This window comes from Syngnathus leptorhynchus, chromosome 5 (genome assembly GCF_054491065.1).
Source record: "Syngnathus leptorhynchus isolate UIUO chromosome 5, UIUO_Slep, whole genome shotgun sequence".
In the NCBI taxonomy this organism is placed as follows: Eukaryota; Metazoa; Chordata; class Actinopteri; order Syngnathiformes; family Syngnathidae; genus Syngnathus; species Syngnathus leptorhynchus.
In genome coordinates this window covers 6,668,331-6,687,478 of record NC_141199.1, presented here as the reverse complement: position 1 = coordinate 6,687,478, position 19,148 = coordinate 6,668,331, and the positions used below count along the sequence as shown (strand labels likewise).

General features: G+C 39.4%; 1 protein-coding gene and 1 long non-coding RNA gene across 2 annotated transcripts; both read right to left on the bottom strand.

Moving 5' to 3' along the window:
* Nucleotides 1–7,471: 7,471 nt before the first annotated feature.
* Nucleotides 7,472–9,279, bottom strand: LOC147056576 (uncharacterized). The gene is made up of 3 exons (XR_015066128.1): nt 9,154–9,279; nt 8,865–8,929; nt 7,472–7,591 (listed from the first exon to the last, which is right to left on the bottom strand). It is a non-coding gene; the product is annotated as an uncharacterized LOC147056576 (long non-coding RNA).
* A 441-nt stretch (nt 9,280–9,720) lies between these two features.
* On the bottom strand, nt 9,721–13,577 carry LOC147056575 (tubulin beta-4B chain-like). The gene is made up of 5 exons (XM_085912035.1): nt 13,438–13,577; nt 11,489–11,597; nt 11,305–11,415; nt 10,987–11,231; nt 9,721–10,830 (listed from the first exon to the last, which is right to left on the bottom strand). The coding sequence occupies exons 1-5, from the start codon at nt 13,492–13,494 to the stop codon at nt 10,018–10,020; spliced, it is 1,335 nt and encodes a 444-aa protein (XP_085768161.1). The 5' UTR covers nt 13,495–13,577; the 3' UTR covers nt 9,721–10,017.
* Between the last annotated feature and the right edge of the window lie 5,571 nt (nt 13,578–19,148).

Sequence of the window (19,148 nt, the reverse complement as noted above, 5' to 3'; positions counted from 1 at the left end):
AAAACTAGCAAAGAAACTATGGTGAGACAGACAAAAATTCTTTCATCTGATCGAAATTCAAATAATTAAAATTATGATCTGATGCACTCTTTTCGTGGACACTAAAAACATTGATCCAATTAGGACTTGTGTGTTCATGATTCACACTTTCGATTGGAACAAATCATTTCGACATGCACAGATTGACCAACGGAAGCCGTAGAAACTTCCGTGTCAACAAAATATTTTCTGTCCATTGCTACTTTAAATATTAGCATTATTTCGTGTATTTTTCCAGTTTGTGCTGTTATGTTAATATTTTCTTATAGAGCCGTAATGTATCCTAGCGTTGATTTTTAAGACTTAAGGCGAGCTGTAAATTTCTCTCCATGCGACAATGAGCCGACGGATATGGCATCTTCTGGGTATAAGAGAAATGAGGGTTTGTTCTAAAATTTCGCAATAAGTGTTTTGCTGCTCTCCGATCGGAGTATCAATAAACATAAACCACCTCTCTTGATCGAAATGGCCTTAATTTGGTCAAAATATTCATAATAGGGTGTGAATGAAATATTTCTATTCCGATTAAGCAACATGCGTACATGAAATATTTTTATTCTGATTCGGCTTTTAATTTGATGAGACATTTAGAAATGCCCAGACAAGACGTGATTGGGCTGGCGAGAACAGGCCAGGTGCATACCTGCCACCTCATGAGACAGGCAGGGACCACAAGGAAGACATAACATGAAACCAAACCAAAGCACCGGTCGAGACAGTACGTGTTGATGTTGACAAATGAAGTGAAATTTAAGATACTTCTCAGACTGTGTGTAATCATGTGGCGTAAATGTTAAGATTGTCCTGCAGCCACATGGCGCAGCGCAGGGCTTGTGCCATCCATTTCACATGCTTGACTACAGCAGCAGTACAAGTGGTGGGGAAGGATGGAGAGAGAGAGAGAGAGAGAGAGAGAGAGAGAGAGAGAGAGAGAGAGAGAGAGAGAGAGAGAGAGAGAGAGAGAGAGAGAGAGAGAGAGAGAGAGAGAGAGAGAGGGGGTGGGGGTTGGTGGATTTTGGTTGGGTATCTGTTTGGAAGATGTGACGGAAGGGAGGAGGATTACCAGTAAATGCTGATTAGCTGACAGCTTAACTACACGCTGTGTTTTCCTTCTCATCATGAGCACATGACCCGGGGCTGATTGAGAGGAAATGAAATGCTATTTTTGTGTTTTTTCTCATTTGTCAAGAGAGAGGAAGAGAGCAAGAAAGTGCTCGACGGGGATTAATATTCACTTCACATCAAAATGTCCCACAGAATAATTAGCGGCTGTTGTCAATTTTTGTATACCGAAGTGGGGAAAATACAAATCATGTATTTACCTTATATTCCATTATTTTTATGTACACTTTTGTTTTCATCGTAGAGCCCCCTGAATGTCATGTGATTACTACATAAGTCTCATATTTGTAATTAGATTATATAAATACTGTCTTGGCTTGACAGTGAATATGAGTCAGTGCATCCAAATGGACTGTTATGATAAGGCTGTCATGCATTTCATCGCCCCTGTGCGTTTTTCCCTAAGGTGAATGTGATTGTGGCTTGGCGGTGAGTGTCGTGCTTGCAGATGAATGGCAGTGGCCGCTCTGTGTTTTCTGGTTCATTGCCTGAAAATGACTGCGCCAGTGTCACTGTCAACAAGGAAAGGAGAGGGAGGATTTTCATCTTTTCCTTCCACACTCTGCTCCAGCATACCGTAGCTGTGTCTTTTCTCCACTCCTCAACCTCAACAAGCCTGCCAGGCCTTCCTTTCCATGTGTCTCAGTTTTCTTTCTCTGAGGAGGGAGCGTTCCCCCCACCCATCCATGCCATTGCTTTCCTGGAGCTTCTGGAATGGGGGGATGGGAAAGAGGGAAGGGGGATGACGAGGGGAGGAGGAGGCAGGACTGAAGAGATAGTCTGCCAGGCTTGCGGGGAGGCGGTGGAATTCTGCAGGTTGCCACGGCGAGCTAGTCGATATCATATTGAGTCACTTAGCTGCCAAATGAACGAATCTTTTCTCTGCCCTCCTTCTGAACAGTGCAGAGGGATTGTGTTTGTGCGGATATATATATATATATATATATATATATATATATATATATATATATATATATATATATATATATATATATATATATATATATATCTCCTGCATATTATAAAATAAGGTTGGGCAGCTATTTAAATTTGAAATGACAACCTTTGTGGCAAATGTCTTTAGCTAGATTAGAGTTTGACGTTGATGAATTTTGTCAGTGGGAGGCATTTCCGTCACGCCCACTTGCCACTTTGGCATATTGAGTTTTATATGTACAGTGAAATATTTGGGTTTTGGTACGCATATTTGTCAATTTCATTATTTAAATCTCTCTCTCTTTTTTTTTTTTTAAATAAACATTTTTTTTAAGTCTTTACCATACATTTGTGGAAAACACACTGAATATTTCTCAGCATATTTGGAAGAGTTCCGTATCTTTCGTGAATAGAGGGGGTCCACTGTATATTTAATTGCTGTTTTCTCAAACAGCATCTGTAATAGTAAACCAAATATAATGCGACATTATGACACTGCACACACCTCCCGTGCTCATTAGGCCATTATTGTACCATTTTGCTGAATTGACTACTGAAAAACGATCAGAAACAATGAGAAGATTAAGTTTTTTTTTGTTTGTTTTTACAAAAAAACAACTTAAAACAATTACAGACCATGAAATGTCCCTAGGTCCTAAAGTATGCATTGAGACTAAAGGCGTGATAATTACTGGTCACATCTTTGACCGTCTAATGTGGTGGTGAAGTCTCAGGGCTCTCATGAAGTCGCTCAAGTTTGACATGCTGAAAATGCTGTTCCAGAAACTTGTATACTACATTCTTTGTGCAAGAAAGGTTAAACTTTCACTGATTATACGTATATGTGGCCACATGAGTAATATGTTAAACCTATTTTAATAAACTAACATTGCAATTGTTAATTAATGTATGAAGTCTGGAGCTTTGTATTAAAAAATGCTGTATAATTAAAAATAAACGCTAGCTAATGTTGTGTTTACATTCTGCAACAAACAAACTTTCAGTCTCTACCTTTTACGTTTGTGAGAAAGCCTGATTAATTTTAACGTGACTCAATTTATGTTTTGTCTAGGGTTAGTTGGAAGTACTTATAGAAACTAACATAGCTGTTAGTTTGTGTTTTACATTGCTAAGGCCCAAAAGAAATAAATGAAAATAGGTCACATAAAGGGGCGGTGCATCTACGGATGCTCACACAAACAGACCACAGGAATGTGACAATTTTATGAGGAAATGAATATGAAATCAATAATTCCATGAATTTTGTAGCACTCAAGTGACTTTTTTTTTTTCTTGTGAATGAGGTCTAAAAACAGCTTTTCCGCTGTGTCATTATTGCTCCGTCACAGATCCATTATAGAGGCACTTAATGTGTGGTGAAAAAATCCATTTATTTATTATTTATTGCCAAACTAACTTGCAGACTTGAGAGTGCTGTACGTGCTCTGAGAGTTGTTGCTAAATGCACACCCATTCATTTCACTTCCCTTTTCTGTAATGATGTTCAAAGGGTCATCGAGCTTGACAATTTCTGCAGATTCTAAACATCCAAACTAAAAATAAGGCCACTAGTCTCAGAAGAATGCTGACTGACTCAGGAAAATGCCCTATGTCATCATTCGCTGTACATCAGGAAGCACAAGCTAGAAAACATGACTCATATTTCACAACATGAAGGCCACCATGGAGGATGAAAAGCTCAGCGAGAAAAACAAGAAGAAAATGATGTTTTGCATTCTTTTTTTTTTAACGTTTTGCTCCTGCTAGAAAGTGGGACAACGTGATTTCTTCAGGACAGTGCAGCTTTGAAATTGTATTCATTATTGTTTGGCGTAAGCTTTGATTAAACTCAGACACAAAAGGCCCTCATGTTTCTTCATCTCCTGCGTCATCATCATATTTTATTAATACTCTATTTAAAAGCCCTTTGTCTGTCACGGGGAGCATTGAGTGTATATGCTAAATACGCAAAAGCAGCACTGCATGCATGACAGCGAGAGGGAGCCTGCTTGCTAATGTCATGCAAATTACAAGCTGCAGGCCCGCGTTGTGGGAACAAGGCCATTGATTGGAGCACCTTGCACTGTTGCTGAGCACCCCTCAATAGTGTCATGTGGGGGAGCAAATATGCTTATTGTGTGTTCATTTTCATTTTTCAAGAGGTTGTTACATGGTGTGAGGAAACAGGCCTTAGGTGAGAGAGGGAGCGACGTGACAGTAATTTAAGGTCAGTATTGTTTAGACGTTTTAGACGTGTTAAATAAAGAAAAGAAAGAAACAACATAAGCACATTATTGAAATGCCCATATGACACATATAAACAATCCACATCTGTAAAAAACAAAGTCAATTCCTCTTTGCAAAACAGCTCAATTGGAGTGACGTTTCCTAGTTTGAATGACTGTGATAACACAATTTGATTTATACACAAAGTACACTGCTGCAGTTACATTGATTCCCATCTGTGCAATCTTTCAAAGGAATATCATGTTGATTTTATGTTCATTTTATATATCCTCCGTGATATGGACTAAATACATAACCCTTGATAAGGCAAAAAGGCGATTGTCGCTCATGCTTATCGCATGGAAATGGACTATAGATGCGATCTCTGTTGAGCTAAACCTACCAATTGAGTCTGTCCAAGAATGATGTCCTCGGTGCCTGAAGAGACGATATGAGTGGAGAAGGCTGGAAAAAAAAACAAAAAAATAAAGAGCCGACCCGATCCAGAGGTAGGTTTTTATTGACACCATTTTTTTTCTGAACACATTGTCCTCCCCAAATGACAATGACATTTTTCGGTTTCGGTGGCATATCTTCACCCACTCGGCACAACGTTCTGTTACGTGATGTTATTTTGAGTCACTAAATTAATGTAATGATAAATAAATACCTAAACATACGTTTATAATCTATTGCAATTTACAGACTGCGTCTCAATACACACACCATTGTTGAATGTCACATGCTATTCGTCAGGGAACTTGGGGTCCTTTTTTTCGCTATGCAGTTTGGACCTCCCAGTTCAAAGGAGCTTTTCTAGTGCACTTTTTCTAGTTCAAAGTAAAAAAAAAAAAAGGCTGAATTCCCACTTCCCTTGAATGCAGCATGACTTTCTGGACCATCTCTGCATTTTAGTGTCATGAGAAATTGGTCATTTCATTGTACACAATTAGATTGACCATCTACAAAGTGTTGCAAGCCTCAAGATGCTGTCCTATTATAAGCTTCATCATGCAAGCAAATCATAATACGGTAGGACAGGTTGCTACAACTTTTAACGCAATAGAGATTTTCAGCAGCAAATTAAGTACAAAGCATTGCAGCGCTCCCAGTGCCCTCTTTTCAGCAGGCTAGTCTCTGCTCTGCCGGTATTAATCACCTTCACTCACAGCTTTGCCCTCATCGCTCTCTTCTCACCCACAGTATTCAACTTGACCTTTTCCTCCTCTTGGACACGTCCACTCAGAACCCAGGAGCCTTTTGATATGTGGGAACATTTTCTTTAACCAGACATCTCGCACCCTTGGTAACACCTTAGACCAGAGGATGAGCTTGAGAGGAGTGGGGGGAGGTCCGAGAAAATGAGAGGAGAAAAACAACAACAGTGTAGTGGTGAAAAAACAAGATCCAGGGAATGAGGAGAACTCGTTTTGAAATATCATATACATGCTATATAATGTTGCTGAGGTTATTGGATCAGGATGTTTTTTTGTGTTTCTATTTTGAAATGTACGTATTTCGCGTGCACACATCTTTATCTTTTTGCATTTTAAACCCTTTGCTTCAACTTTCCTTTTTCTCATTCTTGGTCCTACCCATTTGCTTGGTCGACACAAATGGGGTTGAGCGACTGAGGGAGAAAGTACTGAATAGCATTAGATCTTTTTAAACACACATTAGAGTGAGAGACGGTGAGAAGAATTTGATTAGATTCAGAGGGAGGTTTTTGAATTACGCTTGAATTTCATTGTGAGTAAAGGAGCTGGAGACAGATAAGAGCGCTCGGGGTGAAGGAGGGAGATTTGGAGCATTAAGGCTAAATTAGCAGGAGTGGGCCTGAGAAAAATTAGATTGGATTCAGAAGCTGAGTGCGGAGCATAAAAAGAGCATTATCCTTCAGATCTGTGGAAAGTCGGATGAGGAAAAAGTCAAAGTGGGTGAGATGAGAAATGGGATGGAATGTTTTGGAATGGAATAAAGACAAAGTTCTATCATGACACCTTGTCGCACGAGTGCCTCAAATAAAAAATTTTTTTCGAGGTACGAGCCTTTGCATGGTGAATTTACTTGCTTTGTGTTTCAGGGTTAACGCTTGACTTATGAGCGTGCTTCAGATATGAGAGTGAAATGAAAAAAAAAAAAAAAAAAGGAAACCTGCTGTCGGCAAGGCGCTTTTAGTCACTGAATGGAACAAACAGTCAAACACAAGCACAATGAAATGTTTTCACACTGAAACTGCATTTTGAAGCCCAAAGCAACTAGTTATGAGGCCCCGCCTCCTTTAAAGCAATATAATCACCGGAACACTAGAATGTGTTTGAGTGGTTCCATATCTGTATTTAATGATCAAGTTCATTTATTGTTTATTTAAAAACAAATGTGGTAGTTTTGCTTTTTTGGAAAAGGGATAAAAAGGTTTAACGCCACTTCATTTAAATTATTAGAGTAAATATGTGAATAAAGTTATGAGCTTGTAAACATAAATTAAACTCAGAAATCTAGGTACCTCTGCACAGCCAAATGGGGCCTAGTTTGTGTCCCGTCACCGATTCCTGTGCTCTCAGTAGGTTTTATGGAGCTCATAAATAGTCCCCAGTGGCGTCATCCACATAGAAAAGACAACAGACGCCACACTGCCTCTGTTTTACTTGAATGGTCTCGACTCTGAAAGTCTGTTAGAATCTCCAAAAGATCATTAAAACCCAACGGCTCCCTTTTGACACACACGTCATCGTGTGCCCCCCAACCCACAATGTAGTGTGGCAATCATGTTTAAACAACACTGTGTTTGGCGACGGCACACTCCCCACAGGCCCTGAACAGGTGGTCATTAATGGCTCATTACCTCCACCAAAGAGATTATAATTTCATCGCCTTAATTTTAGTCAATTAGCAAGATAATGCCAAAGCCACTACTAGACAAACAACAAGCAAGCAAATAAACAAACAACGAATCTGCTCAAATAAATGTTGACCTCCCAGGAGGAATCCGTGCAATGTAGGCCTTGATCAAAGATTTTTATTTTTACATTTCAAATGTATTTTTCAAAGTTTTCTCCAAAATCTGTCATGAACAGGACATACAGTGAATGGGACATCAGCAGCAAGTGTGAGGTGCACATTCGCATTTGGTTATGAGTCAAACGAAGATTGCTGGCCTTGATGGAGGGAGGTCTTTACTGTACTGCAAGGATGGGCAACTTACATGATAGAGTGGACCACCGTTTTTCCAGTAGCGCTTCTGGCTGCATCATTGGACTTCACATTTCTAATCAGATATATAACAAAACTGTCATTTATACATTTAAAGATACATTTTAAATAAGGACAAAATTTATTAGTTTTAATTGAACCAATGTACACAACAAAATGTTATCTATTTTAATTTTCTAATGCATATATAAAATATCTGCTAACATTTGAAGGGTTTGAACTGCTGATCAGCAAACCATCATTAAGAATTCCTTTTGTACATTCATTTTGTAAAAGAAACTTTTGTACTATTTGTCCTGCAAGTTATTCAGAATCCTCAAATTATTAGGTTGTGGGAATGTTCGTCCTTGATGCGTCCCCTCTGAATGGCATGTCCGCCATCAGGTGCAGCAGTCACCGTCATACACATTTGTAACACTATTAAGCATTGAATACGATGTCTATGTTTTTAATTAGAAATTCATCATCATGCATTTCAACCAAACGTTCAACGGTTCTTCAATGGGAAATCAAATTGCTGTTGTTTGTGTGGTTTGGAAATTAGTGTTGTAGTGGCGATTTTGGTAAAAATCTTTCAGAGCTGATAGTGTGACAAAGCAAACTTGGCGGATAGGCTAGTGTTTTGATTTAGTGAACATAATCTCTACTTTCTGTTTTGTCCTCAAAGACACAATTTAGTTGACCTAATTAGTTTGGGTACTGGTGAGAAGCCAGGACAGGCTTTCCTCTTCTCTGATGCACACTGACGAATACTGTTATTTCACCTCAAAACCAATCAACTACAGTAAATACTGTCAGTTTAAATAAATGATTAAGTCACTGTTGTTATTCAAAATTTAAAAAGTGCATTAATTAGGAGCAATAATAATCATTAAAAAAAATTGTATAATAATTTAGATGTTGTTATGAATGTATCCCTTGATTTCGTTGTTGTTGCTCAACAACTTATGACTTCCGCCAAACCCTGCAGGTTAAAATGAGTTTCTGAAATGCAGTAATAATAACATAAGCAATGCCAGTGTTGGAAGACGAGATTCAAATCTCTGATGCATTGTGCAAGGTTACCTATCGTTACAAATTGTGTTTTTACCATCCATTTCAGGCAGTTGTTTGGCTTAGATGGCGTTGCTTGACATTTAACAGCATGTACATTATGTATAGCCACTGTCCTCTATCTTGTAGGAAGACAGAATGAGTGCTGGAGACAAAGAAACCTAACACTTTCATTACTTAATTTGGGAGTGTATTGGATGAAATTCTGTTGATAGTAATGGACAGTTATGGAAACGCTCACAGGCCTTGTTGTAAGGTAGTGAAAAGGGAGTGACCTTCATCTCTGGCTATAGGACATGAAGCCTCAAAGAATACGATGAAGGCTCGCTCAGGATTTTGTCTGTGAAAACAAAGTCAGATGAGAACCCGTTACATTTGACACCGGAATGTTAAACAGTAAGCCTAACAAACACCAAAAAGATATAAGGCTTTCTGTGACAAGCACATTCTGTTGTCCTTTCAGTTGACTTAAAGTTATAGTTATGCAATGTATTCACAGATCTGAGAGGAAGTGACAAGACGGCAAGAAGAGAAGTTTTCTCTTGATAATTGATAATAACATACCTGATTCTGGAGCCCATGCTGTCTGAATGCCACTGTGTCCATGTGTTGGTTCCGAAGGGGCAAGATCCTCAGCAGGTACTCTCTGTTGTCATTCAGGAAGACAAAGGGAAGTTGCGGCAGTCTGCCACAACCACTGCTGTCTGCGTGTGACTGAACACTTCCTGCTTTATGTCAGTCTTGTGTCATATCATGTGTGCATGCCACAAATTCAAAATTTCTATATTCACTTGCCACCAAAAGCATATCTTTAGTTATTTATGATGTAAAGACTCTATCTGTACATACACACACACACACAGGCCATGATCACATTTTGAATTGTGATCGGGGAAGCATCGAGTGGAACCACACAGTGTCTTTATTTTCTGCTCAATTTTATTCACCTGGCCAGGGAGGAGCCCGAACGTTTGTATCGTCGCTTTAATTTTGTAATGTAAGAATTTTTTTTTAAAAAACAAGAGAAGTGTGTCTTTTTTTCTTTTCTTTCCCTGACAAAGCTGTGATGTGGAAATGACTTGCGTTTCATGTTCAGGCTGAATGAAGAAGCAAAAAAAACACCACCATCACTATGCTTACCAATACATTTATTGAAGTCAAATACCAAATGAAACAAATGAATTAAAGCTCAATGCACTGCATATGGCAGAAATGTATAACTGTGTAGTGAACAAAAGAAACATTACCAGAAAGTTGATGAGTCTGACAGACCACTATGTGGCCACTGTTGTTAGGTAGAGACCAGTGAACCCACCGATGACTTGGGCAAAGGTATACAGTTGCTAATGGAGAGAAGAGGCAGGAGTGATAGTGCAGATAATGCAGAGGTTACAGGAAGCGCATGCAGGCAGTGAATTGTGAAAAGTCTTAGGCCATCTCGTCCTCTTCCTCCTCTTCAAATTCTCCCTCCTCAGCGGTGGCTTCCTGGTATTGCTGGTACTCCGACACCAAATCATTCATGTTGCTTTCCGCCTCAGTGAACTCCATTTCATCCATGCCCTCGCCCGTGTACCAGTGGAGAAAAGCCTTTCGGCGGAACATAGCGGTGAACTGCTCAGAGATCCGCTTGAACAGCTCCTGGATGGCAGTGCTGTTACCGATGAAGGTGGCGGACATCTTGAGACCGCGCGGCGGGATGTCGCAAACGGCCGTTTTGACGTTGTTGGGGATCCACTCGACGAAGTAGCTGCTGTTCTTGTTTTGCACGTTCAGCATCTGCTCATCCACCTCCTTCATGGACATGCGGCCACGAAATATGGCAGCTACGGTGAGGTAGCGCCCGTGGCGGGGGTCACAAGCAGCCATCATATTTTTGGCATCAAACATCTGCAGAGTTAGTTCGGGCACAGTGAGGGCTCTGTACTGTGTGCTTCCCCTGCTGGTGAGCGGAGCGAAGCCCGGCATAAAGAAGTGCAAACGAGGGAATGGCACCATGTTGACGGCCAGTTTACGGAGGTCCGCGTTCAGCTGCCCGGGAAAACGCAAGCAGGTTGTCACACCACTCATGGTGGCAGAAACCAGGTGGTTGAGGTCTCCGTAAGTGGGTGTGGTCAGCTTGAGGGTACGGAAGCAGATGTCGTACAAGGCTTCGTTATCAATGCAGAAGGTCTCGTCTGTGTTCTCAACAAGCTGGTGGACCGAGAGGGTGGCGTTGTAGGGCTCCACCACTGTGTCGGACACCTGCGGGTGAAATGTTCCAATTAAAAACTGCAACTTCACTCAGCAGAGTGTAGAACTCCACCGAGGCTAAAGTGTCGAGGGTCATTCCAGAAATGGAGCACATTCTCCATTTTACTCCAATTGTGGAATGACCTCTGAGAATGATATGAGTTATACCTTCGGAGAGGGCACCACACTGAAGGTGGTCATGATGCGGTCCGGGTACTCCTCACGGATCTTGCTGATGAGCAGAGTTCCCATTCCAGATCCGGTACCACCACCCAAAGAATGCGTCAGCTGGAACCCCTGAAGGCAGTCGCATCCCTCGGCCTCCTTCCTTACCACATCCAGAACCGAGTCCACCAGCTCGGCTCCTTCAGTGTAGTGACCTTTGGCCCAGTTATTTCCCGCTCCACTCTGGCCTGGAAAGAAAGACCACATTTTGGTCACAATTGAATTTCATAACGTCTTGTATTAGCTAAAGTTGTAGTTTACCAAAGACAAAGTTGTCGGGTCTAAATATCTTTCCAAATGGGCCGGACCGAACAGAGTCCATGGTGCCTGGCTCCAAATCCACCAAGACTGCCCTTGGGACATACTTTCCTCCTACGGATCAAATAGGTCATCCTAAACTTGGATTTTAATTTCCTAAAAACACACGTCATGGCAGATTCCTGACCTGAAGCCTCATTGTAGTAGACATTGATTCGTTCCAGTTGGAGGTCATCCTCTCCTTGGTAGGATCCAGTTGGGTCAATGCCATGCTCGTCACTGATTACTTCCCAAAACTGGTCCAGACAAAACAATTCACTCACATGAAACATTATAAATTCTGCATCAAGGAAGATTTGAACAACAACAAAGGTTTCCAAGATGTTGCCTTTTATGTCATTTGCAATAATTAGAAAAATAATAATCACAATGTACAAAGAAAATTAGAAATTGCTTAAGAATAATTGGGAAAACAATTCTTTCTTTGAGATGCTTTGCCAGACTTTTACTACAGGTTCCTTCAGCTGCTGCTTATTTGTGAGTCTTCCCACCTTCATTTCTTCATTCAATAATTTCTCAAGTTAGGTCTTTGATGTTTTTTTTTAATTTTAAAAAATAACTTTTGTGGTAAAAGCGGAACATAGATCAGCTATACTGGTTTCCCGTCACTACCTGCAACATTTGCAATCGGGTAGTTCACAAACCTGCTTGCTTTTTGAAGTGAACAATTTGACTGGTAGAAATTTCCTATCTCTTTTTTTCTGTCTGATTTGCAAATGAATGCAAAACCTAATGTTGTGGCAGAAGTGAGGAACACGTCTTTATTCAATGACTGATTCACTGGATGTGAACAAGTGTGGCCACATACAATTCATCGAAGCAACAAAGACAGCATGACATCGAAAAGGACAAATATATCATCCCCACATTAGTACACAAAGGCGAACACACACACACACACACACACACACACACACACACACACACACACACACACACACACACACACACACACACACACACTGAATTTGGCTGCTTTGGCCGTTAATTCATGAATCATGGGATGTTGGTGTTTTTATACTTTACATAGATCAGTACAATTGGTCACCTGGTGTTCCCATTATAAATGGAGACATCGTGCCAGCTCGTAGTTCGTACTGAATTTTAGGGATCCAGTGTTAATGGCACATATTCGCAAACCGCATGGGTACCATGAGTTCATGGCAGCAGAAAAGAAGGCTTAGTGTATTTCTACCATACAACAATTACACCCTGTAAAAGAATCCAAACCGACCTGTGTAACACACATGCTGCGTGTCGAGTCTTGCAAACTTAACTGAATACTAAACAAACATACACCAATTTATTTGAATAAGTCGACATCGTTTTGAGGGAGACGGCTCATCTTCATAACCCGTTTCAGTGCCACCACAAAAAAAAAGAAAGGGTGTTATAAAAGTTTCAGACACTTTGATTAAAGTTAAATTTTTTATCGTTTTTGACTTATCTTTTTTTTTTTTTTTTTTACTTTTTACAGCAGTTTGGTTAGTATTGGATAGTTATAATTTTTCTAAAATGCTCCGTTTTAGTTTAGTTTAGTTTTATATTAGTTTGATATTTTTTTTAGGTATATAAGGAGCACTTGTCAAGTAAAAAATAAAGAAAATGTCACTCATTGTAGAGTAATTAAGTTAAGAGTTCTCAAATGACTAATTGACCTTCCCTCTTCTGTACAGACAGACAGACAGCAATACATTTCAAATGAAGCCCATTTTCACAAACCTATATGATTTAGTTTGACTAAATTTAGCGACTTTAGTATAAAAACATTGTCTCTCAAACAAGACATGCAGAGACGTGTACAACACCTTTGATTGCGACACCACATTCTTTGATCCCGTGAGGGATATTCAAAATGCCCTATCTTATAATTTAAACATCTTTTCACGTACCTTTCAACGACCCAACATCATTAGGAGGGCTAAGGAATACGACAATAACATTTTCTTATAACCAGCTGCCAGAGATTTAGAAACACTTATTCTGCACTTGCCCCCGGTGTTGACCTATTTAACATTTATGTTCACAAACTAGAAAACAACAGAAAACAGATCATTATTTGTTTCATTAGCGTACCTTTGCTCCAATTTGATTCCCACATTGGCCGGCTTGCAAGTGAACAATCTCACGCATATTGCTGTGTTGTGTGATGCGTCAACCAGGAGCTGCAGTTAAGTGCTAGTGTGTGCTTTTGCCCGCGCTGCCCTACTTTCCCACTTCCTGGAAGTGCTCTTCTTTGAAATGACAAACTGGAATGACTGGATAAACCTGGCATATCGTGCAGCCAGAATCACCTCACTCCATTGGCTCCTAATATAAATAAGACTTCATTTTAAGATACTTCTAATATAGATGTTCCTCATATAAATTAGACTTTATTTTGAGATATTTCTATTTGTTTCGTTAAATTGCCTCACCTTACCACCCCTACGTACCTTCCCAGAGGGGATCGAGCTTTTTATGTTGCCGCTCCTTCCCCTTGGAATGACCTCTCTTTAAATCTTAGGCAAGGCCCTTTTCCGTACATTTTTAAAACTCATTTGAACAGCCATTTTTATTCTTTGGCTTTTTACTGAATGTATATATGTATATGTATGTATGTAAATATATATTTTAATTTGTGTTTCAATTGACTCTTTTCACTGTCTTTGTGGTTGTCCCATTGTTACATGTGAAGCGTTTTTGTTACAGCTGCTGTTGTTGTAAAATGCATTCAAGAAATAAACTTGTTTTGTATTGTATTGTATTGTATGATCAACTTCTCCGAGACCAAGTTGATAGAGACCACACACACACACACACACACACACACACACACACACACACACACACACACACACACACACACACACACACACACACACACACACACACACACACACACACACACACACACGCATGCACCCCCCCCCCACACACACACACGCACGCACGCAGTGGACACTGGAACGTGCTCAATGGCCAGATCAACGTGCTCACGCGCAGGCAGAGGACAGAAGGGAATGTGAGCTTTGAGTGCCAGCCATAAACATGGACACACAGAGACACACACGCATGCACATGCGCACACACATGCTGAAAGAGAGTGGCGTAGGACCAGAAGGTCTTGGCCATGTCAGCTCCACGTGTCAGGGCTGTCCTTGGATTCTTGCACTTGGATTCCCGCTGAGGCCAATCTTTGTGTGTGTGAGACACATACCATAATGCCAAAAGAATGAATCCATGAAGTGAAAGTAAAAGTAAAAAATTGCCTGGCATCTAATAATCCATTTGAACAATGCATTCAAGCTTGGCCTGATACTAAATACTAGATGCTTTAATGTATGATGATTTTGCTGTTTTTAATGCCACTAAACCTTTGTTTTTGCTGTTTTTAATGCCACTAAACCTCTTCAAGAGGAATGTTCCCTGATTATTCACATCAGGGACATTAAGTGAATATCCGTTATAGAGTCATTGAAACGAAACTGCTTTTACAGCCATAATAGTCCGTTTTGACAGAATGTTCTTTATTTTATTAGGTTTATTATCATTAGCTTTTACTTGCATAGCACATATCTTTTTTTAACCTAGGCAGCATAAGAACAAATGAGCAGTTTCGTATTTGGCATTAGCTAATTCTCACAGGGCTTGCGAATCAAACCGATGAACTATGAGCAAGACGACATGCACAAAACCACCTGGGCCATGCAACCCCATTTGAGTAAGGTTATTCATTTAGCGACACAAAACATGTCGATTGAACATATTGTTCAATTAATAGTAATATCTGATAGTGTCAATTAAAATGAGGGTATTACATGATTTGTAATCTCTAGATCTTTTTATCTACTTTTAAATTATGACATACACAATAGAAACATTTTATACGAGATGGGGGGAATATAGCAGCCAAAAACTGTACTTAAGTAAGAGCACAGTTAATTTAATAATAGAATAAAAATAGGACTCAAGTAAAATCAAACAATGGTCCTGCCAAATATTTACTTGGGTAAGACTAAAAACGTAACCTGCTCAAAAGTACTCGAGATCTGAGTGTAATGGGTGAGTTGTCATAGAAATTAGTCGCTTTGACAAGCCAGCAAAGATTCTGTGCGGTCATGTGGCTGCTTGGATCTGCTTGAATAGGAAAAAGGAGTTAAACATCACTTGCCATTATGTTTGATTTGTGAACAGCCAGCATTAAGCAGCACAAAGACTAGAGGCATGACCCCCCCCCCCCCCCCCCAAATGCTCAAATAAGCAATATGTTAATAACTAGATAAAAGGTAGCATATGGAATGCAGCTCAATGTAAAGAAGTAAAAGTACGGTTTCTTCTTAACATATGTATATACTAAGTAAATATGTGTGGTACCAAAACTACTCTTGCAAGTACAATTTATCACAAAAAGTTATACGTTACGAAGCACTTTTAGTCTCAAGACATTGGTTCAACTGATTCATTTTGTCTTAAAAAGGAGACTTGTTTATTTGGACAGACACACTGACAGAACTTAAGGTATTTTAGTATTAAAAAAAACAACAACAACCTGAATTTAAACAAAACATTTGGAGAACATTTCCACATTTATTTGATCCCCGATGGCTTACTCAGCCAGATGGTTGGGTTTGCATGCAATTTGATTTGTGTGCCACAGAAGTCTCTTTGATATACCGCTAGTGCTCATGTGCTCTCAGCATTTCAATTTTGCTCCGCTTTGCATACTGAATCATTAAAATTGGTAACTACTTTCACAAGGGAATGTGAGATTGTGTGTATGTGCAAAGGTGCAAATACACGTGTTTGTTTGGACTTCTATCTGAATTTGCATCTGTATTCTGATCACTCACTCTCTTGATTTCCTTCTTGTAAACGCACGTGCACGCATGGACAAAATGTACACACAGATACACGCCCACACTCAGAACTAGGCCTACAGAGGGAGAAATAGTGGTAGACGAGAGAGGGAGAAGAGCCGTGAAGCGTGAATTATGGATACTGAAGGATTTCCCCTTGCTGTGCGGCAAAGCCAGAGAATTATATGGAATAAACATGAATGACACTTTAAGTGCAAATCAAGTCAATAGAAAAAAAATAATATCTATTTATAAATATATGTCTAAAGATAAAGAGAACAGAGTGACAGAAAAAGGCCTTCTAGCAATGCTGTTCAAACAACTATTTTGAACTCTCCTACTCACATTGCTGTGTGTGTGCGTGTGTTTTTTTTGTCCTTGGGTTGCAGTCAAAAAGAGCACAGTGTGAAATGATGAATGCTTAACCATGTGAGGCAAGCGATCAAAACATTTTTGTGGTGGAATCGTTTTAGCACAGGCAGTGAAACTCTCCACTGCTGATAACACAAATACATTATGTACACGGAGACGCGCTCACACACACAGACACACACACGCACACAGTTTTTAAACAAAAAGGCAAGGCGTGATTAACTCAAGCTTTTGATTTGTTATCCCCAGTTGAAGTTTACTCGGACTATGAGTCATAAAACAACTGAGAATTAATGTTTTTATTGATTGCTTTGACCCGTTTGAAGAAACTGGGAACCCCACAGTCTTCATCATCACCATCTCAGCAGAGCAGAAAATACCTCATGCAAATGTATTAACCTCTTCTTTTTAGATTGGTTTTCCCACCTTTTTAGCAAAACAGTTAACACAGATGTCATTCAAGAAGTTCAAACGCCATTTATCAGTTGTGGTTACAGAACAGAAACCACATGCTACGAGCTCTTAGAAACTCCCTGATCAGTATGTAATCACTAAAAACACCGGTTTGACACTTCTTCACAATTTTTTTAAAATTTGCAATCAGTCTTTAGGCCTGTGTTGTTCTTTGCAAGCATGGATCGAGGAGGTCTAAGGCAGATGAGATGTAGAGTGAGAGTAAGAGCTAGAGGGGTCAGAGGAAGAGGTTTGAGGTGGAGTGCTGAATTTTATTTTCATTCCCATTCTCTGTGTGAGTATGTCATTTGTCAGCCACAGTCTGAAAAAAAAAGAATGTAATCAATAAAATTTGCATCAAAGCATATCTGACTCTGGATGTATTTTTTGCAAGAGGGCAAATTTGACTTCAAACGGCACGTACAGAAAATGGATGGATGGATGGATGGATGGATGGATAAAGCTGAACCTTGATTTTTACGTGAACTTTGTGGTCCAGACTTTGGGAATCATGTTAACCATGAAAGCGCGTTATTTATAAAGTCTTGGAGGTGTAATAATATCAGAGCCATGCATCCGAGCGTATTGAGAAATTGCAGTAGGGAAAGACGTACTATGATACACGTGTTTATATTTGGGGAATAACATCATTGTTCTGGGTCAAAACTAAGACAACATAATTATAAAAAATTATTATATTGCCAATTGGGGTAGCGATCATGTAAGGATCAAACAGCCTTTCCTGATTGCCAAATCTGTGGTCGCACAATGGAGTGTGGTTCCGACTTGTCAAATTTATCTAACACCTTTAAATTAGTCACAAAAATCAAATCACTCACGCTAAGCTTTATGGCTAGTCATTTAGCCTCAGACTGTCCTAATATCTTTATAAATTGTGGTCCATGACCAAACCACGTTTGACAGAAAGTCGCGTAGAATCAAAGCGCATAAAATCAAGTTTCAGCTATATTTAGTTTTGCTGATCACATTAAATTGATGATTAAAAAAAGTGAAAGGTGAGGCAGAAAATACTGTGCCTCACTGAAGGAGGCCTATAAAAGAGTTCAAAAGTTTCATATGCTGCCTTTCTGTCATGCAGAGATATAGTTGCATTTCTAAGGTCAAATGTGCAGCTGCAGTCCATTCTGTCCAAAATTCTACTCCAAAAGAAAGCCAAACATGAAAATCATCATTTTCTCATTTGATATGAACATCACAAAACCACCGAGAGGCATTACTGAAAGTGTTTTAACACGTGTGAATTCTCAACACGGCCTACAGAAGCATTTTAAGAACGTGCATTGACAAAATATGAGAATGCAGATGAAATACAGAGAATATTCTTTTGTCTATATTCAAAATCAGTGTCATAGTATGTACACTAGATTCAATTTTAAACACCTAAATTCTTATGTGAGTAGCTCAATCCAGACTTGAGCGATGTTTTTAGGTTTGTGCCAAGAATTTCAGGATCGCGCTTCAGCCTTGACTCCATGGCAAGTGAATCACAGAGTAGGAGAAACTGAAGTCTCAAAAGAAAGTCTTACATTTTGAGTGGGATACCACCCTGAAAGAGCCTCAAGTTACTGGTCTGTCAGAGTTTTGAATTCAGCTGATCAGACCTGAGAACAACGATGACCCAGATTTACTATTTTAAAAGATTCGAGAAGATTTTTAAAGTGGCCATTACCTCGATTGTATGTTTGTAAAGTGAGATGACAGGTTTCATTTATTATGTTTATGACTATGATGTGTTGTCATAAGAAAATGTATAAATGAATAAAAATTGTATTAATGTCCAGTACGTAGATGTGACATGAACAGAAAAGTCTCTTATGATGAAGCAGAAACAGCCCTGTTTTGTTCTGAGCTTTTTACAAATGCATCGTCACCCTCCTAAATTTATGGTCAATATTACACTATATAGATAAAAATAATGTTTTTCCCTGAAACATCTCATTAGGATGATGGGCACCTCTGTAAATTAGCTACATCTTTAGTTAGACAGATATGATGTTTTTGATAAATATGATAAACAGCTGGTTCAGTTTGTTTTTCTGAAAAAAAAACTGAAGAAATGATTTACACCATTATTTTAGACAGGTATGATTTTATTTTAAATTA